Source organism: Neolamprologus brichardi, chromosome 3, assembly GCF_056152115.1.
Source record: "Neolamprologus brichardi isolate AB-2024 chromosome 3, ASM5615211v1, whole genome shotgun sequence".
Lineage (NCBI taxonomy): Eukaryota > Metazoa > Chordata > Actinopteri > Cichliformes > Cichlidae > Neolamprologus > Neolamprologus brichardi.
In genome coordinates this window covers 8,351,132-8,374,633 of record NC_142106.1, presented here as the reverse complement: position 1 = coordinate 8,374,633, position 23,502 = coordinate 8,351,132, and the positions used below count along the sequence as shown (strand labels likewise).

Here is a 23,502-nt window from a genome sequence, read left to right as displayed (position 1 = left end):
CACTGATACCTTCACCCTCCACATCCTCTCTAGCTCTTCTCTGAGCCCTTGGTATTTCTCCAGCTTCTCGTGTTCCTTCTTCCTGATATTGCTGTCATTCGGAACCGCTACATCGATCACTACGGCCTTCTTCTTCTGTTTGTCTACTACCACTATGTCCGGTTGGTTAGCCACCACCATTTTGTCCGTCTGTATCTGGAAGTCCCACAGGATCTTAGCTCGGTCATTCTCCACCACCCTTGGGGGCATTTCCCATTTTGACCTCGGGACTTCCAGGTTATACTCGGCACAGATGTTCCTGTACACTATGCCGGCCACTTGGTTCTGGCGTTCCATGTATGCCTTGCCTGCTAGCATCTTGCACCCTGCTGTTATGTGCTGGATTGTCTCTGGGGCATCTTTACACAGCCTGCACCTGGGGTCTTGCCTGGTGTGATAGACCCCAGCCTCTATGGATCTTGTACTCAGAGCTTGTTCTTGTGCTGCCATGATTAGTGCCTCTGTGCTATCTTTCAGTCCAGCTTTGTCCAGCCACTGGTAGGATTTCTGGATATCAGCCACCTCCTCTATCTGCCGGTGGTACATACCGTGCAGGGGCCTGTCCTTCCATGATGGTTCCTCGTCTCCCTCCTCTTTCTTGGGTTTCTGCTGCCTGAGGTATTCACTGAGCACGCTGTCAGTTGGGGCCATCTTCGTGATGTATTCTTGGATGTTCGTTGTCTCATCCTGGACTGTGGTGCTGACACTCACCAGTCCCCGACCCCCTTCCTTCCGCTTAGCGTACAGCCTCAGGGTGCTGGATTTGGGGTGAAACCCTCCATGCATGGTAAGGAGCTTTCTTGTCTTTATGTCAGTGGCTTCTATCTCCTCCTTTGGCCAGCCTATTACCCCAGCAGGGTACCTGATCACGGGCAGGGCGTACGTGTTGATGGCCCGGATCTTGTTCTTACCGTTCAACTGACTCCTCAGGACTTGCCTGACCCTCTGCAGGTACTTGGTGGTTGCCGCTTTCCTAGCGGCCTCTTCATGGTTCCCATTCGCCTGCGGGATCCCCAGGTACTTGTAACTGTCCTCTATGTCTGGAATGTTGCCTTCTGGTAGTTCAATCCCCTCAGTTCTGACTACCTTCCCTCTCTTTGTTACCATCCGACTACACTTCTCCAGCCCGAACGACATTCCAATGTCATTGCTGTATAGCCTGGTAGTGTGGATCAGTGAATCGATGTCTCGTTCACTCTTGGCATACAACTTGATGTCATCCATGTACAGGAGGTGGCTGACAACTGCTCCGTTCCGTAGTTCGGGTTCAGGCCTATGCAGAACAGCAGTGGGGACAGAGCATCTCCCTGGTAGATCCCGCACTTGATGGTGACTTTTGCTATGGGCTTGGAGTTGGCCTCTAGTGTTGTACGCCACATCCCCATTGAGTTCCTGATGAAGGCTCTTAGGGTCCCATTGATCTTGTACAATTCTAGGCATTCCAGTATCCAGCTGTGGGGCATTGAGTCATAGGCCTTCTTGTAATCAATCCAGGCAGTGCACAGGTTGGTTAGTCTGGTCTTGCAGTCTCGGCTGACTGTTCTGTCTACCAGTAGCTGGTGTTTTGCGCCTCTGGTATTCTTGCCAATTCCTTTCTGTGTCCCGCTCATGTATTGACCATGTGCCTGTTCATCTTAGCCGATATGATGCCTGACAGGAGCTTCCATGTAGTACTGAGGCAGGTTATTGGTCGGTAGTTGGAGGGGACTGGTCCCTTCTTGGGGTCCTTGGGGATCAGGACCGTCCGACCTTCAGTTAGCCATTCTGGGTGTCTCTCATCAACTAGCAGCTGGTTCATTTGTGCTGCCAGACGCTCGTGGAGTGCAGTCAGCTTCTGGTCAGGCCCTGGTGCTGTCTTCATACTGGAGACCCTTTCTTGGATATCTGCCACTGTGATGGTTACTGGACCCTGTTCAGGGAGGTCGCTAACCACTAGCCACTGAGCATTGCCGTTATGGGTTGCGTCCTTCTCCCATATGCTCTTCCAGTATTGCTCCGTCTCCAGCCTTGGTGGTGCTTTTGTCTTATTATTGTTCCCTTGCCACTGAGAGTACATCTTTGCTGGTTCTGTGGAGAACAGCTGGTTTATTCTCCTGCCTTCTATCTCTCTGGTGTACCTCCTCAAGCGGCTGGCCAAGGCTGTGAGTCTTTGCTTGGCAGTTTCCAAGGCCTCGAGTCTTTGCTTGGCAGTTTCCAAGGCCTCAGGTATGGACATTCTTATGCACCTTCTTTGTCGCACCTTTCTGCAACTCCGTTAGTTGGCTCACCTCCCTCCGTGCTACTTTGATCTTGCCTCCTTCTCCATGGAGGGTACTGCCCCTTGTGGCTGTTCAACTTGTAGCCAAGCATCTCACTGATCACTGCTGCCGTATTGTAGATCAGCTTGTTAGTGTCGGTAATCGTGGCTGTAGGTATCGTCCGTAGTGCTGCATTAACATCCTCTAGCAGACCTTCTGAGGGTACTTCACGTAATCTTGGTAACCGGCTACGGGGGGTCCAGGTTTCAAGCTTGGCCATGATCCTATCTTTCAGGTCAGTTCCTCTCGCACTCAATGATCCTTCTCCTGTGCCATTTTCCAGGTCCACAAATCAAAACAAACACGCTGTGTTGGAACGACAACGACAAGAAACATGCTTAAAAGCAGCTCAAAAGAAAACGGATGGTATATAGACCGATTGCGTCCAGACACATCGCAAATGTGGACCCATATGAAATACGGCAGTGGAGTAAAGACCCAGACAACTTACCGCCACTGTCCTACCCTGATATCTTCATGTATCTTGTTAACCCTAACCCTCACGTTCGAATTTCGGAGTTCCCTATGTGTAACGTTGGTAACCAGTCTGGATTTGTTTGATTCATTTCATAGGCAGGCTTCCCTACAGTTGTGCGAAAGAGTTAGCAAATCGTTACATAGCACGTATGTCTCCACAGTCACTCAATTCTATGTTTGTTCGCATATTCCTATAACCTCCAAGAGCCCCAACGATAATATTATTAAGCTATAAAGAGTGATATGAACATACAGAACTTGCCGGAGTAAAAATGTCTGGAGCACACCAACAGATATCTGGAGATGGAAGCGAACTGGATATCAAGCCGTCTCATGGCTGCTATCCAGGGTAGATGCCTTCGTTTTGTAAGGTCTGCCATATAAGCTCCCTCAAGAATAAAAAGACAAAACCCTTTTTAAGCTTATTCCAGTGCCGGTCTTGCGATCGAACATTGCAGCACACAGCAAGTACGAACAATGGCTGTTGTGTGTGCCTTTGCTCCTTTTTTGCTTGCGCTTTGTTTGGACCCGGAAAATGGCGCATCAGGCCAAAATCCTTTCCATGCCCACCCCTGTGACATCAAGCTGCAAAGCCCTATAGCGGTGACAACTCCTCCACAGTAGCAGGTAGGATTTTTCTTTTTTGAGGACGGCTACTTTTACCTTTCAATACGGATGGTCTGTTTATGTTTTGATCTAGAGCCTTTTTTGGGCAGCTGAAGAGGAGAAGTCCATCTTATGGCCAACCTCTGGCTTTATCTTGGTCATATTACCCAGCAAAACCCAGTATGCAGGTTCATCTGTAACAGTGTGCCACGGATCCGCACTGTTGCTTCTACATTAAACAGAAGAGCAGTGACATGGGTGCAGGTCTCCACAACTCCGGCCTTACAGGTGCAGTGGGCGGCTTCAATCTTCCCTGTGATGCTCACCATGACCCATGGCTGCAATGCTGGTTCATTCAGTCTTTGAGAGTGCAGTACCTGAAACGCACACAAACAAAGTTAATTTAAAGACAAAATCTAAAGAGCCAAGGCTGACACAAATATGTTTTATCTACTTTATCATAAATATAAGTGTTTAGAAAGCACATACATGTAATTTTTCATTTTTTTATGCACCCGTCTATAGTTTTTAGTTTATTTAGTTTATTTATTTATGTAGCACATTTAATTACAACAGGAGCGTTGACCAAAGTGCTGTACAAAAATACAACATACCTAATATAATAACTGTACAACAATACAACATACCTAATAAATAACTTTGACTCAAATAGCATTGAGATAGCAAAACACCAAATATGAATTAACAAATAACTCTCATGCTGTATTGAAAGCCAGTAAATAAAAATGTGTTTTAAGATAAGATTTAAAAAGATTGACAGTAGGAGCCTGTCTGATGTGTAGGGGTAAATTATTCCACAGCTTTGGCGCTACGACTGCAAATGCTCGATTGCCCCTATGAACCAGCCTTGACCTTGGTACGGCTAAAAGCAAAAGATCACTTGATCTAAGAGATCTAAGGGGGGTATAAGTCTGCAGGAGTTCAGACAAGTATCGGGGAGCCTGTCCGTTCAGTGTTTTGTAAGTCAACAATAAAATTTTAAAATTAACTCTGAAGTGGACAGGGAGCCAATGAAGAGAGGCAAGCACCGGGAAAATGTGTTCACATCTTTTAGTACGTGTCAGAAGACGAACTGCAGCATTCTGGACTAACTGCAGCCTTGCCAGGCAGGTCTGGCTAACTCCAGCATATAGGGAGTTACAATAGTCCAGCTGAGATATAATAAAAGCATGGATCGCTCGTTCAAAGTTTTTAAAAGATAAAAATGATCTCACCTTAGAAGCCTCAGTTTGAAGAAAGACCACTGTACGACTGAGCTAATCTGTTTTTCAAAGGTGAAATTGCTGTCAAATATAACCCCTAAATTTTTGGCATGCAATTTGACAAAAGGCTCAAGACTGTGCAGGTTAAAATTAGAGGTGCTGGGATTGCCACTTGGTCCATACATTATCACTTCAGTTTTGTTCTCATTGAAGTTAAGGAAGTTAGAGGCCATCCAAGATTTAACTTCACCGAGACACTGGGATCTAGTGAGGCAGAACTATTTCCCTTCAGTTGAAGATAAATCTGAGTATCATCGGCATATGAATGAAAACAAATGTTATATTTTCTAAAAATTAGACCTAGGGGCAGCATATAAATGGAGAATAAAATTGGCCCCAGTATAGAACCCTGGGGAACACCAGGTTCCCCAGGGTTCCCCAACACCAAGGAAGTAAGGGGAGCTGAGGAAGAGATAAAATTTCCAAAGCTCACAGAGAAAGTCCTGTCAGACATGTATGACCTGAACCACTCTAATGGGGTGCCCTTAATGCCATAATGCTCCAACCGTGAGATTAAGATGCTGTGGTCAACAGTATTGAAGGCAGCGGTCAGATCCAGAAGCAGAAGCACAGCTGAGTCACCTGAGTCAGTGGCTAAGAAAAGATCATTAAGAACTCTTAAAAGTGCACTTTCTGTGCTATGAAGAGTTTTAAAACCAGACTGAAACCTCTCAAGAACATTGTGTCCATTTACAAAAGATTGCAGCTGAACAAACACAATCTTTTCCAAAACTTTCGACAGGAAGGGGAGCTTTGAAATAGACCTGAAGTTAGTGAGGACAGAGGAGTCGAGATTGGGTTTTTTAAGTACAGGCTGTACAACAGCATGTTTAAAACAGGCTGGCACAACACTTGAACTAAGGCTGCTATTAAAATAGCTAAGATGTCAGAGCTGTCTGAGGAACTATTAATACAAGAAGCTGTGGAAATATTCAGGGCAGAGTCAATAATTGAAAAAAGAACCCAAGGATTATTGGAGCTATTCTCAATAACATTAGAAAGAAACCTTGACTTTTCTGCTTTTACAATGTCCTGATACTTGTACAGACTGTCTCTCAACATGAGAAAGGACACCTGGAGCCCATCTTTTTTCCACTTACGTTCAGCCTTCCTCCTCTCTCGTCTGGCTGAACGAGTGGCCTTATTTATCCATGGGTCTGGTTTTGGTTTTGAGCTTATAGTTTTAAAAGGAGCGACCTCATCAAGGACAGATTTGCATTTATCATAAAAATTAACTGTTCCTTGGTACCAAAGCCAAGAGGAGATCTTAAAACTTTTTCAAAAGCAATAGAAAATTGTTCTGTTGCAGATGGGTTAAAAACACGAGGTGAAATAAGAGGTGTAAAATGGCAGGGAGATGAAAGTATATCAAACACAACAGGACAGTGATCAGAAAAAACAGCATCACATATTTTCATGTTTAGGACCGGTAACCCTAGAGACAGCACAAGATCCAATGTATGACTCTGTTTCTGGGTTTCCCGACACAAGTTGAGCAAGACTAAAGGAGTCTACCAACCTTAAAAAGTCTCTGGCCAGTAGGGCTGCACGATTTTGCATAAAATGAGAATCACAATTTTCTTTGCTTAGAATTGAGATCACGATTCTCTCACGATTTTCTTTTCCAGTATAAATATTTATTGCACTTATTAACTGCACATCAACTTCGTAACAGTTAAGACTGAACATAAAAACAACAAATGTCTCACATTTTGTCGTTGCCGCAAAATGTTGTACTGCTTGAAATTCCGTCTCCACTGTTGCTCGACACTGCGTGTATAAAGCAGGTAGTGCAACAATAGAAAAAAAGTTGCACTGTGTAGCGTTTGTCTAGGGTGTTGATCATTTTCCTAAATCCCTCGTTTTGCACAGTGTTGATGGGAGCCATATCTATGGTCAGGTGATAAGTGATAGCCTCCGTAATTTCTTTGTGCCTGCGGGAGTTCGACGGGTATAGGGAAGCGCTGTATAAGGTTCCTGTTATTGATGGTTGGGTGGTTGACCGGGACGGATTTTCTCCAGTCACTTTCTCGTCATCCCTGACGTGCTCTCCGTTGTTTTTTCCCTGCCAATTTTAGCAGCCAGCTTCTGTATCACGTGGTATAAGGCTCCACCCTTGTCATTTGTTGAGCAGGAAGAGTGAGTGCTTGTTGTCATGCATCCCAAATATCGGTCATCACGTTCCTGTCGGTGGCGCTGTCACTTGGTGTTCGTTCGCTCTGTGGTATAGTATCACTTCCTGTTCCTGCTCAAACACAGTGGTGTTTCTGAGTAGCTTATTTGCTTAGCAGTTTAATTAACAACTTTTAAATACATTCTTTTTTTCATAGTATAATCTTCACGTGCTTCATCCGAAGCACACTTTCTGTGTACTCACTACCTAATTTATAGCCGAAGTATTCACTCACTGTCTCTGTACTGTTTCGCTAGCTTAGCTCGTAGCCGACCCGTTAGCACCATGGCTACTTCACCTGTCTCTCCTGCACTTTCTTGCCCATTGTGTCAGATGTTTAGTTACTCCTCGGCCTCCTTTAGCAGTAATGATATCTGTAACAAATGTAGCATATTTGCAGCTCTGGAGGCCAGGATTACTGATCTGGAGACTCGGCTTTGCACCCTTCACTCACCCTTAGCTAGCCAGGCCCCTGTAGCTGGTGCAGCCGAAGATAGCGTAGGCCCCGCTAGCTGTTCCCCGGCAGATCCCAAGCAGCTGGGGAAAGATGGCTGGGTAACGGTGAGGAGGAAGCGTAGTCCTAAACAGAAGCCCCAGGTACACCACCAACCCGTTCATTTGTCTAACCGTTTTTCCCCACTCGGTGACACACCCGCTGGGGGTCAAACTCTGGTAATTGGTGATTCTGTTCTCAGACATGTGAAGCTAGAGACACCGGCAACCATAGTCAATTGTCTTCCAGGGGCCAGAGCAGGCGACATTGAAGGAAATTTAAAACTGCTGGCTAAGGGTAAACGTAAATTCAGTAAAATCATAATTCACGTCGGCAGTAATGACACCCGGTTACGCCAATCGGAGGTCACTAAAATCAATATTGAATCGGTGTGTAGCTTTGCCAAAACAATGTCGGACTCTGTAGTTTTCTCTGGTCCCCACCCCAATCAGACCAGGAGTGACATGTTTAGCCGCATGTTCTCCTTAAATTGCTGGCTGTCTGAGTGGTGTCCCAGAAATGATGTGGGTTTCATAGATAATTGGCAAACCTTCTGGAGGAAACCTGGTCTTGTTAGGAGAGATGGCATCCATCCCACTTTGGATGGAGCAGCTCTCATTTCTAGAAATATGGACAAATTTATTAAACCCCTCAAAATATGACTATCCAGAGTTGGGACCAGGAAGCAGAGTTGCAGTCTTACACGCCTCTCTGCAGCTTCCCTCCTCCTGCTACCCCCCCAAAAACCCATCTCCATAGAGACTGTGTCAGCTTCCAAAAAGACAAAAAACAAACTAAAAACCAGCAATAAACAACTTAAACATTTACAAAGAAAGAACAATACAGTATCCACATCTGAACCAAAGAGTAAAACAGTGAAATGTGGATTATTAAATATTAGGTCTCTCTCCTCCAAGTCTCTGTTAGTACATGACTTAATAATTGATCAACAAATTGATTTACTCTGCCTTACAGAAACCTGGTTGCAGCAGGATGATTATGTTAGTTTAAATGAATCAACACCCCCGAGTCATTCTAACTACCAGGAATCTCGAAGCACAGGTCGAGGGGGCGGTGTCGCAGCAATTTTTCACACCAGTCTATTAATTAATGAAAGACCAAGACAGACTTTTAATTCATTTGAAAGCCTGATGCTTAACATTGTCCACCCCAGCTGTGAAACTCAGAAACCAGTCTTACTTGTTATCATCTATCGTCCACCTGGGCCTTACACAGAGTTTCTGTCTGATTTCTCAGACTTTATATCTAATTTAGTTCTGAGCTCAGATAAAATAATTATTGTGGGTGATTTTAACATCCATGTTGATGCTAAAAATGACAGCCTCAACATGGCATTTAATCTGTTGTTAGACTCAATTGGTTTCTCTCAAAATGTAAAAGATCCCACCCACCACTTTAATCACACTCTAGATCTTGTTTTAACATATGGCATAGAAACTGAACATTTAACAGTGTTTCCTGAAAACCCTCTCCTGTCTGATCATTTCTTGATAACATTTACATTTACAATAATTGATTATGCAGCAGTGGAGAGTGGACTTTATCAAAGTAGATGTCTTTCTGAAAGCGCTGTAACTAAGTTTAAGAATATAATCCAGCCACTGTTATCATCGTCAATGCCCTGTACCAACATAGAGCAGAGCAGCTATCTGAACGCTACCCCAACAGAGGTCGATTATCTTGTTAATAATTTCACCTCCTCACTACGTACGACTCTGGATACTGTAGCTCCAGTGAAAACTAAGGTCTCTAATCAGAAGTACCTGACCCCGTGGTATAATTCTCAAACACGTACCCTAAAGCAGATGACTCGTAATCTGGAGAGGAAATGGCGTGTCACAAATTTAGAGGATCATCACTTAGCCTGGAGAAATAGTTTGTTGCTTTATAAGAAAGCCCTCCGCAAAGCCAGAACAGCTTACTACTCATCACTGATTGAAGAAAATAAGAACAACCCCAGGTTTCTCTTCAGCACTGTAGCCAGGCTGACAAAAAGTCAGAGCTCTTTTGAGCCAACCATCCCTTTAACGTTAACTAGTGATGACTTTATGAACTTCTTCACAAATAAAATTTTTATCATTAGAGAAAAAATTACCAATAATCATCCCACAGATGTAATATTATCTACAGCTACTCTTAGTACCATTGATGTTAAGTTAGACTCTTTTTCTCCAATCGATCTTTCTGAGTTAACTTCAATAATTACTTCCTCCAAACCATCAACGTGTCTTTTAGACCCCATTCCTACAAAACTGCTCAAAGAAGTCCTGCCATTGATTAATTCTTCGATCTTATATATGATCAACCTATCTCTAATAATCGGCTATGTTCCACAGGCCTTCAAGGTGGCTGCAGTTAAACCTTTACTCAAAAAGCCATCTCTAGACCCAGCAGTCTTAGCTAATTATAGGCCGATCTCCAACCTTCCTTTCATATCAAAAATCCTTGAAAGAGTAGTTGTCAAACAGCTAACAGATCATCTGCAGAGGAATGGTTTATTTGAAGAGTTTCAGTCAGGTTTCAGAGCTCATCACAGCACAGAAACAGCTTTAGTGAAGGTTACAAATGATCTTCTTATGGCCTCTGACAGTGGACTCATCTCTGTGCTTGTCCTTCTTGACCTTAGTGCAGCATTCGATACTGTTGACCATAATATCCTATTAGAGCGATTAGAACATGCTGTAGGTATTACAGGTATTGCACTGCAGTGGTTTGTATCATATCTATCTAATAGACTCCAATTTGTGCATGTAAATGGAGAGTCCTCTTCACACACTGAGGTTAATTATGGAGTTCCACAGGGTTCAGTGCTAGGACCAATTCTGTTTACATTATACATGCTTCCCCTAGGCAGCATCATTAGAAGACATAGCATACATTTTCACTGCTATGCAGATGACACCCAGCTCTATCTGTCCATGAAGCCAGATAACACACACCAACTGCAGGAATGTCTTAAAGACATAAAGACCTGGATGGCCACTAACTTTCTGCTTCTTAACTCAGATAAAACTTAGGTCATTGTACTCGGTGCTGAAAAGCTTAGAAATATGGTATCTAAGCAGATTCTTACTCTGGATGGCATTACCTTGGCCTCCAGTAACAGTGTGAGGAACCTTGGAGTCATTTTTGACCAGGATATGTCCTTCAACGCACATATTAAACAAATATGTAAGACTGCGTTCTTCCATTTGCGCAACATCTCTAAAATTAGAAATATCCTGTCTCAGAGTGACGCTGAAAAACTAGTTCATGCATTTATTACTTCCAGGCTGGACTACTGCAATTCATTATTATCAGGATGTCCAAAAAACTCACTGAAAAGCCTTCAGCTAATCCAAAATGCTGCAGCAAGAGTACTGACAGGGACTAGAAAGAGAGAGCATATTTCTCCTGTTTTGGCTTCCCTTCATTGGCTTCCTGTTAAATCCAGAATTGAATTCAAAATCCTGCTCCTCACATACAAGGTCTTAAATAATCAGGCCCCATCTTATCTTAATTACCTTGTGGTACCATATCACCCTATTAGAGCACTTCGCTCTCGCTCTGCAGGCCTACTTGTGGTTCCTAGAGTATTTAAAAGTAGAATGGGAGGGAGAGCCTTCAGTTTTCAGGCCCCTCTTCTGTGGAACCAGCTTCCAGTTTGGATTCGGGAGACAGACACTATCTCTACTTTTAAGATTAGGCTTAAAACTTTCCTTTTTGCTAAAGCATATAGTTAGGGCTGGACCAGGTGACCCTGAATCCTCCCTTAGTTATGCTGCAATAGATGTAGGCTGCCGGGGGATTCCCATGATGCATTGAGTTTTTCCTTTCCAGTCACCTTTCTCGCTCTCTATGTATTAACAGACCTCTCTGTGTTGAATCATATCTGTTATTAACCTCTGTCTCTCTTCCACAGCATGTCTTTTATCCTGTCTTCCTTCTTTCACCCCAACCGGTCGCAGCAGATGGCCGCCCCTCCCTGAGCCTGGTTCTGCCGGAGGTTTCTTCCTGTTAAAAGGGAGTTTTTCCTTCCCACTGTCGCCAAAGTGCTTGCTCATAGGGGGTCATATGATTGTTGGGTTTTTCTCTGTATCTATGAAGCGCCTTGAGGCGACTTTTGTTGTGATTTGGCGCTATATAAATAAAATTGAATTGAATTGAATTGAATTGAATTAGATTACGTCCTGGATTAAAATGCGGTACAATCGTCGTCGTCTTTTTTTTTTTTTTTTTTAAATTGTTGTCATTTGGGAATGAGATTGCACATAAGCCCTACTGGCCAGCGAATTGGAGGGACAACACACATGAATATTAAAATCTCCAACGATTAAGATTCGATCGTAGCTTGGCACAGTTCGAGCTAAAAAGTTTGAAAAGTCTTGAATAAAATCCTTGTGATATTTTGGAGGTCTGTATACAGCTGCAACGAGTGTCGGGCGGGGATGCTCCAATTCAAACGTCAGAAGTTCAAAACTAGAATACGAGTCAGTTAAGAGTTGTTTGCAAGAGAGCTTCTTCCTCAAAGCAGCCGCCACTCCACCACCACGCCCAGTCACCATATACAGGGTGTAGCATCCACTGGGTAAAGGCAGTGATATGCAGGGGGGGTCAGTGGCTTTTTCCCTTTCAGGTTCTTGTGGCAACTGATGACTTTCTTGTTGTAGCTGCTTCTCAGTTTTCTCATTGAAGTTTCATAGGTATTGTTGTCACTGAGGATTTTAGTCATGTTTATTTGCTCTGCTTTTTTTTTATCAGGGATAAAATACAAATACTTTTTGTGTCCCAGCTGAGTAACAAGAGAAGAGTCTGGTGGAGCAACAGAGGAACAATTTCAGCCATTTGGACTCAGCTCAGCCACTATAGAGGAAAAAATGACTTCAACACAAAAGGTGAGAAAAATATCACAGTTACACTGTTATTGAAACTGCGTGCACAGCTGGTTGGTTTTTAAAAACATGTTAACAGCAACTTTATCTTTTCCATCCCGGCCTCCTCCATATACACAGAATCTACATTCACAAACAAAAAACTCAGATGTTACAAGAAGATACAAACATAATTTTTTATCGGCACACATTGAAAAAACAATATCAAAAATTGAACTCACAATTTTTTATGAGTAAAATATTTTCTCCACTTATCAATATTTCTTCAATATGTATTTTTCATTACGACTGTCATTGTAGCACATCATTGAAATGTGATACTATGACCAGAAGGTGATGGAAACACACCTACAAAGTGTTTGTTGACATGTTTGATTCCACTAATAGAGGGAGTTACAGTTTGTTCCACAACTGCATTTCACTCACTGCTTATGTTTGTATCTCTGTCACTGCAGGACCAACATGGACCAAGAAGTCAGCGCTCTCAGGAGGCCGACAAACGTCACAGAAGAAAGGGAGAGAAAACCTACAGCTGTGATGACTGTGGGAAGGATTTTACCCAGGGTGGAGACTTGAAAAGACACCAACTCATCCACAGTGGATTTAAACCTTACAGCTGTGAGTTGTGTGGAAAGTCTTTTATCCGGGCTGAAAAATTAAAAACACACCAACTCATCCACAGTGGAATTAAACCTTACAGCTGTGACTTGTGTGGAAAGTCTTTTACCGAGGCTGGAAACTTAAAAAAGCACCAACTCATCCACAGTGGATTTAAACCTTACAGCTGTGACTTGTGTGGAAAGTCTTTTACCCAGGCTGGACACTTAAAAAAACACCAACTCATCCACAGTGGATTTAAACCTTACAGCTGTGACTTGTGTGGAAAGTCTTTTACCGAGGCTGGAAACTTAAAAAAACACCAACTCATCCACAGTGGATTTAAACCTTACAGCTGTGACTTGTGTGGAAAGTCTTTTACCCAGGCTGGACACTTCAAAAGACACCAACTCATCCACAGTGGATTTAAACCTTACAGCTGTGACTTGTGTGGAAAGTCTTTTACCCAGGCTGGACACTTAAAAAAACACAAACTCATCCACAGTGGATTTAAACCTTACAGCTGTGACTTGTGTGGAAAGTCTTTTACCCAGGCTGGACACTTAAAAAAACACCAACTCATCCACAGTGGATTTAAACCTTACAGCTGTGACTTGTGTGGAAAGTCTTTTACCAAGTCTGGAGGTTTAAAAAAAACACCAACGCATCCACAGTGGAGTTAAACTTTACACCTGTGACTTGTGTAAAAAGTCTTTTACATATCGTGAGGGCTTTAAAAAACTCGTCCACAGTGGAGTTAAACCTTACAGCTGTGATGAGTGTGGGAAGTCTTTTACCGAGTCTGGAAACTTAAAAAGACACCAACTCATCCACAATGGAGTTAAACCTTATAGCTGCGACTTGTGTGGAAAGTCTTTTACCCAGGTTGGAGGCTTAAAAAAACACCAATTAATCCACAGTGGAGTTAAACCTTACAGCTGTGATTTGTGTGGAAAGTATTTTACCCTGGCTCAAACCTTAAAAAATCACCAACTGATCCACAGTGGAGTTAAAGCTTACAGCTGTGAGCTGTGTGGTAAAGCCTTTGCTCGAAATAACCACTTGCAGAGTCATCTAGTTACCCACTCTGGAATTAAGGTGTACAGCTGCGACTTTTGTGGAAAAACTTTCAGCCTCATCGGTAACCGAAATATTCACCTACGGATTCACACTGGACATGATGTTTCCTGCTATGATCAATGTGGGAAAATGTTTTCACTGTCAGTTGTCAGTAAACACTTCATTTGGCTGATGAATCTTCACGTGACATATTACAAAGTCTGTATTATTAACTCTGTAATTAGGCGCCATTCTTCTTATTTTACGGCGCTGTTGTTCAATCGGGGAACACTCTCTGTTGAGGAGAAAAGCATGAATTTGTTTGTATACGGATTATCCATTGTTTAAATGTCCCGGTAGTCGAAAAGGAGGCAGAGCTGTTGAGAAATGCTAGAAGCTAACTGGGCGCTAACCGTATCATTCAAAAATATTAAATGTCGCAATGTTGGCAAAGAGAGGAAGTGACGTGAGATTTGCGCATGCGGGGTACCAATCGGGATTCTAGTATGGAGCGGGTAGCGACACTAAATATCCCAGAAGGCATTTCATCCAAAACCCAAACGGTGGAAGAGTGCGGCTAAAAACTTTTTAATATTACTCTTTCTGGGTCACAAAATAGACTTTTAAGTCATTTTCAAGGAAGAATGTAGCTGTGTAAGCTTCAAATATCTGCTCGATTTATCAAGATATCATATATTTCCAAACGTGCTCTGAAGTTTTCTGAGACGTCTTTTACCCACCAGCTCCATTGCATATTGGGAGGTCAATGATGATTAGAGCTGGCGAGAACAGCGGACTCCCGACACATCATTTTCAACACTGGCATTTATTGAGCCTTTCTGAATATTGGACAAACAGTTTGACCATTGGTCCTCAGACAGAGGGACACTGAGGTCTTTAGCTCATGTATTCTTAATTCGATCAGAATCAAGTGGAATTGTAAAGCACTTGACAAACTGAGATATCAAATCTTTAAAATCTGCTTTCATAAAGTAAGTATGACTTAGTGGCTTAGTGGAAAGTCTGAAAAGTTTCATTGAAGAAAAAACCTTATTTGAAGATAACCAAAAAAATGTGTTTGAGGTAACTGAAATTTTTGTTGGAGTTGAGGGAAAGACACAAATTTATCGTCTATATATAACGGTGTGTTCACACCGAACGCGATGGACGCGAACAAAAACGCCCCAAACGCCCCTAATTTGACGCGTGCACATTCGCGTCTCAACGCGTGTCCAAGAAAAATCCATCGCGCTTCAAAATATGATATTTTGACGCGCGTGAACCGGAAATGTGGGAGGGATGTGGGAGGAAATTGTGCCAGACCGGTATCTTTGCAAGATGGCAGCTGTCGAGTTAGCGCTTGAAGAGAGAGTCTCCCTTCTGTATGTACTGTGGAGAGCAGAGCAGCGGCGTACAAGACGTCCTCGCCGTACCTGGGTCCATCAGGTCCTCCAGAGGCGTGAGCAGTTTGGTGAGTTTCACCATTTGCTCCAGGAGCTGCGCCTGGATGACGGCCGATTTCAGCGATATCACCGTCTTTCACTCGGCCAGTTTGAGGACCTGCTTTCCCGCGTCGGTCCCAGAATCGCCCGCCTAGACACCAACTACAGGCGCTCAATCCCACCTGCAGAGCGCCTGTCCATCTGCCTGAGGTTAGTAAAAGTATTTAATATGGTAGTCCTTTATTGATACCTGTGCTAATATATGCTAAACTATCCATTTATACACTGCTAACGTGGATGTGCTATGCTAACAGTGAATGCTCTCGGTTTTTACTGATAGCAAACTGTGGTACGGAGACGACTGTTTATAATATTTCTAGTGATACTCAGAAGGTCTCATCAAGTCCCGATTTAATTCGATTTATGCTGTTATCAGTGTTTGCAATGATAGCATGGCTGTGGTGTTATATCAATGTATGCCTTCGGTGTCCTCTCCTCACAGTGGAGGTTGTATCGGCGCTCCATGGAGCTCCGTCCTGAAATTGCGGAGAAGTGTGTGAAGGCGACGTGTGTTCTCCACAATTTTCTGCGCTGTGTGGACGAGAGAGGGGCACCTGCTGTGAGGGGTGTGGCACCTGCTGTGGTGGAGCCGTTGCAAGGCCTGGGTCGTATGGCAGCAAACAACTCCTCCAGAGAGGCTGTCCTGGTGAGGGAGAAATTCATGGCTCACTTCTCGGCGGAGGGAGCTGTGTCTTGGCAACCAAAGGAGTAGCCTGTTTGAAGTCCGAGTGACTTCCCCACAACGGCTCTTTTAAGAGCCACCCACAAACCTCTAAAGAGTGTTCCTGTCCTTTTAATTTTTTCTTAATAAATGGAGCTCTACTCCAAAATAAACTAACCTCTTTTTACTCTCTTAAGTAACTTGTCTTCACTATGTTCCTATATACAGTGTGGTGCAAAAGTTTGGGCAACCTTATTAATAGTCATTATTTTCCTGTATGAATCGCTGTTACAATGAAAAATGTCAGTTAAATATATCATATAGGAGACACACACATTGATATACAATAAATATTTATTTCATTTCTCTTTTTTTGTGTCGCCAATTTATGCACCTGCTTGATTTAAACAGTTATTGCACACTTTCTGTAAACTGCATTTCACTTCTCAAATATCACTGTGTGTGTCTCCTATATGATATATTTAACTATTTTTATTGTGACAACCAATGATTTGTACAAGAAAATAATTACTTTTCACAATGTTGCCCAAACTTTTGCATCCCACTGTATTAGTATGTTTTGTCATTAGTATAATATGAAATAAATTCTACTTGTGTCAAGTCGGGTGCCAATATTTGCTGTGTAGTAGAACAGAGACATTTTGTCATTATAAATGTTTATTTGAAAAAATATAAATTCATTAACAAAAACATTTATCATAAATATATGAAATTTAACTATTTACAGAGAGACAGGAATAAAAAGGACCCAGCTTGGAGTGGAAGAGCCTCAGGGAGAAGGAGGAGAAAAATAAGAACATTGTTTCTGCCCTGGAGAGCTGCTGCCTCATCAGAAAACTACTGATCATTAGGGTCCAATGTTTCCAAATTTAACACAGCTGTGCTGTTTTCAAAAACTAATTTATAAATTTGAAATTTCACGAATTCTCGTGTCTGAGGCGGCATGCTCTCCAGAGCAGGAACAAGGCCGAGGAGGAAATGTTCAGTTGGAGACGGGCGTGGCCTCTTTAGGGACTCCAGGATGGCCAGCTCCACCGCCGATGGACCGTCCTGGGACCCGTCCCTCGCCCGCCTTCGAGCTGTCCTCCTCTGTGGGCCTGTAAAACACAGCACAAAACAACACAAAGTAATGAGAAGGCTGCTACTAGATTTTCATTTTCAAAATTGAAAAAAAAAAACAGGATATAAACAGATTGGTTGTAGATATTTAGTAAAGGTGATCACAAGGGAATTCAAGCAAGTAAAAAGCTGTCAGTGCTTGATGTTCATACCTGTGGGTGCAGCAGCAGGAGTGGAGGGACCAGGGACTGGAGAGCCAGGAGAAGAGACAGCTGAGGACTCTGCTGCATGATTACTTGACTCTATGAAGACAATATTAAATGTTAATATTATTATTAATGTTAATATAGGTTGAAGACAATAGTCATAGAGAATATTATATTATTATATACTTATATACTTATTATTATATACAGTGGTCTCTCATTTATTGCAGCACATGAACAGTAGTCACAGTTCTCACAAGTTGATTCTCAAAGTGAAAACCTTTGTCGATTTTAAAACGTAAAAGTATTATGCCGCGCTTTTTCTCCGTCTGCGGCGCCACTTTTGTGCGCCTTTTTTGCTCCCGGTGCAGGTGTCTATTTCCGAATGAGGGTCATAGTTATGAGTGTTTTTGTGCTGTTTTTTTCTATTGGACGTGATGGTTATCAAAACCAAACATGATAAGTTTGGCAAGCGCAGGAGACACAACACGGAGGAGATTTGTCATTTGGGCTGCAGAATGCAATGCGCATTGTTGAAAGCTGTACGGTGCAATAAAAAAAATCAGCGAAAAGGCGAGGCGGTCACGGATGAACAGCGGGACTACTGAATACTGTTTATTAATAAACAAAATATGTTCCTGTATGACAACACGCATAAATTAACTGCCTACATTAACTCAATGTAAACATACCTTCTGACTGACACTCCCCTGCTGCCTCTTCGGGCTGTCCCTGGTCCTCGGGGGAGAAGTTCTCCACGGTCCGCACCATATTGCCGCTTGTCTCCCGCGGGGTGAGGAAGGGGTCCAGAAACCCCATGACCGCGAAGAACTTCCATCTTCTCCCCGATCCTGCTGCAGACCCACTCCTCTTCTCCTTCTCTGCCTTCTTCTCCTTATTATATGTGTCCCTGAGGCTCTTCCACTTTCTCCTGCAGATGTCCTCTGAATAAACGCATTATCTTGTTAGCGGAAAGGTATTTGTACATCAGTGGGAAAATAGCGGGACAGTGGGCGGGCTTGCTAGCTTTTGCGCGGGTTCATCGGGTCAGTCTGAAAATTAAAAAGAAGGAATGAACTTACCAGGTTGCCCGATCTCCTCACTTATGTGTCTCCAAGCTAGGTCCTTTTTATTCCTGTCTCGGTAAAAGTAGTAGCTAGCATCGTACAGCTCCGGGTGATTAGCCACGGCACTGATTAGCTTTTCCTCCATACTGAATGAAGAATGAAGGGCTTTGGCTGGATCTGCCCCTTTGACCTAGGTCAGAGCCACGTCACCAGGCCCCTGATTGGTTGTCGCGGCGCGATTTGACGCTGGAGTTCAGATTTTTCCAACTCGAGCGGTAGACGCGAAACGCGCGTATGCACAAAATGCAACACAAAAACTCACGCGCGTGGTTTTATTCGCGAGTCAAACGCGCCAGACGCGCTACACTGACTCGCGTTTCACGCGTTTTGGCGTTTTCGCGACGCAAATCTGCTTCCGAATTTTCGCGGGACCCGCAATCGCGCGTCATCGCGCTTTTCCATTGACTTTACATGTAAACCTGACGCTCCATTCGCGTCCATCGCGTTCGGTGTGAACACACCGTAAGTCCTCAATACGTTTCAATCCCCTTTCCCCCCCATTCTAAAAACACCCTGTTCATTTTACCTGGTTTAAGCAAGTGGTTATGTATTATTTGAATTCTTACTGAAAAGTCGGGTAGATTAAGACATTTCCTAATTTGACTTAATATCTTTAAGGAGTGTTTAACAACAAAATTACGTATGATCAAATTATTAGAAGAACCCGTGTTAGAAAACAATAAGATCGGTAATGAGGCTTCAGATACTGTTGCCTCTACCTGAAGCCAGATCGGAAGTAGGGATGGGTACTGTATCTGGCACCGGTTCTGACATAAACGGTAGTAACCAGAATGAAAAGCAGCGCACATTTTGGTGCTTAACTTCGGTGCTTCTTTTTCCTGAAATGTCATACACTTTGGATTTTAGCCAATCATTTTACCTTTCCAAGGATAGTAGGCGGGCCCAGATACGTATGTTCTTTTAGAGCAGAGCTACAGCTTAAAAATGCCCAAGGCGAAGCGGTCAAAGTCTGGCTGTAATTCGCAGCAAAAGTATGCAAACTCAGCAGCCTGCAACAAGTGCTTTAAGATGATACTGTGCAAAGGATGTCACACCTCGAATCTGATGAAACACCTGGCGACGCATAGCGTTTTTTTAAAAGCCGAGAAATGCACTGTATTTGATAGCTTGCTGCAAGACCTCACACCGAGTGCGGGTGTGGTGCCTGTTATCGGACCGGAGTTAGCAACATCCCCCAAAAACCCGAAGAGGAAAGTCCTGGCCCCTAGCCCTGCCAGTGTAGCAGAAATGATGACGGATGATGATGGCAGCAGCAGCCATTCTTATCTGGGTCAGTAGCTTAATGTTGTTCGTGTGTAATTTACGTTGAGTAGGCTAACCACGTTATTACATTAATGCATGTAAGATGAACTAGCAAACACCGTCGTAGTTACATGCGGCTGTCTTCTTGTTTGATGGCAGATACTCCCTTCACCCTGGCCAAAAAGGCTAAAATGACCAAAGAAAAAATGGAAAACGGCTAAACATGAGAGGTTTTTGTACAAAGTTTGTGTTTTTTCCATTGATTAAGCACTGCTTCCAGCCTAGAGTGATACCATATATGCCCTATAGCTGCAGAAAAGGCTAACATTGTTATCTTTTTTACAAAAAAAACAGCTAAACATGAGAGGTTTTTGGACAAAGTTTGTGTTCTTCATTCTTTAAGCACCGGTTTGAGCACTGTTTAAGCACCGGCACTGTTTCAACAGTACCGGTCTGGCACCGGTATCGGATAAAACCTAAACGATACCCATCCCTAATCTGAAGCTTATCATAACAGTAATCAGTAGGCGAACCCCACTAGTGCAATAGAGCCCTTGAATTTACTGCCCAGTAATAATGTCTGAACACAGGGAGATGAATGCCCATTAACCTTATAACTCCCGGTGTGTGTGTGTGTGTGTGTGTGTGTGTGTGTGTGTGTGTGTGTGTGTGTGTGTGTGTGTGTGTGTTCAGCCACAACTCTACTAAAACCTCAGCCAGTAATAGGTAGGCCAACTCACTATTAGCATCATTTATTATTCTCCCTCGGTAATTAAGGTTAGGATATGTTTTGGTTTTTTTTATTCCAGTCCATTCTTCTTTAACAGCATGTAAATAACTTTTATCAGATTTGATGGTTTTGTTACAGACTTTTCAAAAAAGTGTTTTGCTTTTCTTTCACAAATGTGGGGATTAAATTGTTAAAATGTACAAAATAGTGAAGTCATGTTTTGTGACGAGGACCCAGGCACAGAGAGATTGATGAATTTAAGAATCTTATGATTTAATAAAGAAATTTGCAGACTTGCACAGAGATGGAAAAATTGATGACCGATAAAGGAGACGAAAACAACAGACGATGAGGACAGGGAGGATGCAGGATGAGTAAAGTGTATCTTAGCTGGCTGGGCAGCTCTCTGGGTGCTCAGCACCCCCAAAGCTCTGATCCTAGAATCGCCCCTGGTAAATTATGTTTAATAATAAACGGACATTATTAAATGACCATCTACCAGGAATAAATCCTGTTTGATTAGGATGTATAATTGTTGAAATGTGTTTGCTCAATCTTGTAGCTAAGACTTTGGTTATGATTTTATGATCACAATTTAAAAGAGCAATAGGTCTATAATTTGCTGGGTCACCTTCCTCCTTTCCAGTTTTGTGAAGCAAACAGATATTTGCATCGCAAAGTGAAGTAGGTAACCTTTTATTTTTAATGGAGTCATTTATCATCCTAAGCATGAGAGGAATCATTTTGTTTTGAAAGGCTTTATAGAATTAATTACCGAATCCATCTGGGCTAGCTGTCTTTCCAAGTGGGAAGGCTTGAATTGTTCTTAAAAGATGGTTTTCAGAGATAGGGGAATCAATTTTGTCTCTCAGGGCTTCATCTAATTAGGGGATAGATAAATGGTTGAAGAAGTTGCTAAAATTGCTTTGAGAGGGTTTAATTTTGCTAGAATACATATCTTTGTAGAATTTAGTAAAACAATTATTAATTTCCTTTGGATTGGTACTTACTTTTCATTATCACTTTTTGGATTGCTCGTTTTGCTTGTTCTCTTCTAAGTTGATTCGCCAGCAGTTTTTCTGGTTTATCTCCAAATTTAAAATGTCTATTTGAGCTTCAAGAGAAGATTGCTTGTGCGTTTATTTAAAATTGTGTTGTATTCATACCTTAATTTCAAAATTTCATTTAAATCAGTTTGCAACAAGGATGATCTATATAAGGCGTTGGCAACCCTAGGCATGCGTGCCACAGTTGAGATGCAAAGGGTTAACTGATGGCACGGTCATAGCTGGACTGGCCATCGGGCATACCGGGCATTTGTTCAGTGGCCCAATGATTTTTTTTTTTTTGCAACGGTATAAACAATGAAAGGTGGTGGATTGGCCAGATGCTGGCCGGTGTGTAAAAATAACTCAGTTGTTTGGTGGTGGCATCGCGGAGCTTCCACAGATTCAGTAACATTAGCAAGTGGTGGAGGCCAGCAGGTGGATGAGGGAGATCGGAGGTAGGACGAGGAGAGACCCGAGGCGGTGAACAGGTCAGGTCATAACTTCAGGTAAGAAGTTATGACCTGCAGTCAATCTGGGTCAGATGTAAACCAAGTTTAGGTGGAGTTTATTTTCGTTGTGCTGAATTTTTACAGGCAGTTACAATAACTCGTACTGTGTACTAGCTAGCATGACAGAGTTTCCATACAGCTGGGTGGGTGCTATGATGTTACTGATAGTGAACTTCATTTTATTCATAAGGTTAGTTAGTAGAGTTGCCAACCATCCCGTAAAAAGACGGAATCCTCCCGCATTCAGACGCAGTTTGTCCCGGACTTCAGCTAGAATGAAAAAAGACACAAAGCTGGAGTTATTCTTTGTCTTTGCTGCACAGCTGCCTCTTCTTCTCTCATTCTCTCCCTCTCCCTCTCCTGTTGCTGCTTTAATCCTGAAACTGATCAATGATCAGCTGATCGGCTTTTCTCTCTTGTTTGTTTATCGCCCACTTTGCGCCAGAAACAGGAAACCAGCGGATGTCGCATTAAACAACAGTAGCACGTTTAAGCTTGATCAGCTGCTGTTAGAATTTATTTAATATTAATTTCTAGTATCAGCTGATGTTTGCTGGAGCCACAGCTGTAAAGCTGCTGGTCATGATATCCGTTTGGTTATGTGGTGAGAGGGAAACATGAAGATGAAACCAGGAGATGTCCTTACTGAATCATCAGAGCTGAACAGGTGATGGAGAAACAGGTTTACCTTTTAGGTGACATGGATGAGTTGAAGGGAAGTTATGAACTGTTTCTGAGAGACAAATAACACCAGGATCCTTTTTTATGTAGCTGACAGCTGGTAACTGTGCAGGGGTGGGTCTAGCAAAGCTTTTGCCAGGGGGCCAGGTAGGGCATTAACAGGGAAAGGGGGGCACAAAGAAATACTTTCTTATTTTCATTTAAAATGTCTAGCTGTTATTAAATAATTATCTGAAGCTTACAACCAAAGTTTTTATCTGATGCAAAATGTATAGAAATCATACATATACCAACAAGACTGTACATCACTGTCACAACAGCGTTTGTTTTCATTCAAAGGCTTTATGGCTTTAATACGTGGTGGGCTGGTCTTTAGTCAAAATGCCTGGGCTGTTATTTTGTCCCAGCCCAGCCCTGGGCACGACACGCAGTGAATTAATCTGAGAAGGTGCATTAAAAAATAAAAGCCCGGGTCAGCGGTGCACATCACAAATCCGCTCGCATAGACACATTAGTTGTGGCTCTTTTTAAAGACGGTATATTAACTTACCAGTACCAGATTCAACTTGTAATTGGCTAAAAATTACTAAATAAATAAAATACTGGTAACAGGGACGTTGTTAGCTTTCCACATTCCGACACTTCAAATCCTTCAGGAGCTGTCCGCTCAGCACAACATCAGCACCACGGAGATACACGGATACATCCGTAGACTCGAGACACAATGCGTTTTTGGGACTTTCAGGTGTATGGACCAATGTTTTATTTTTTGATCAAA

General features: G+C 42.8%; 1 protein-coding gene and 1 pseudogene across 2 annotated transcripts; one reads left to right on the top strand and one right to left on the bottom strand.

Moving 5' to 3' along the window:
- The first annotated feature begins 12,182 nt into the window (after nucleotides 1-12,182).
- On the top strand, nucleotides 12,183-14,640 carry LOC148103364 (uncharacterized; annotated as a pseudogene). Its single transcript, XR_015718533.1, has 3 exons — nucleotides 12,183-12,263; nucleotides 12,716-13,998; nucleotides 14,633-14,640. The product of XR_015718533.1 is annotated as an uncharacterized LOC148103364 (transcript).
- A 2,099-nt stretch (nucleotides 14,641-16,739) lies between these two features.
- On the bottom strand, nucleotides 16,740-18,915 carry LOC148103363 (uncharacterized). The gene is made up of 4 exons (XM_087832242.1): nucleotides 18,448-18,915; nucleotides 18,058-18,309; nucleotides 17,372-17,461; nucleotides 16,740-17,197 (listed from the first exon to the last, which is right to left on the bottom strand). The coding sequence occupies exons 1-4, from the start codon at nucleotides 18,575-18,577 to the stop codon at nucleotides 16,938-16,940; spliced, it is 732 nt and encodes a 243-aa protein (XP_087688368.1). The 5' UTR covers nucleotides 18,578-18,915; the 3' UTR covers nucleotides 16,740-16,937.
- Nucleotides 18,916-23,502: the final 4,587 nt, after the last annotated feature.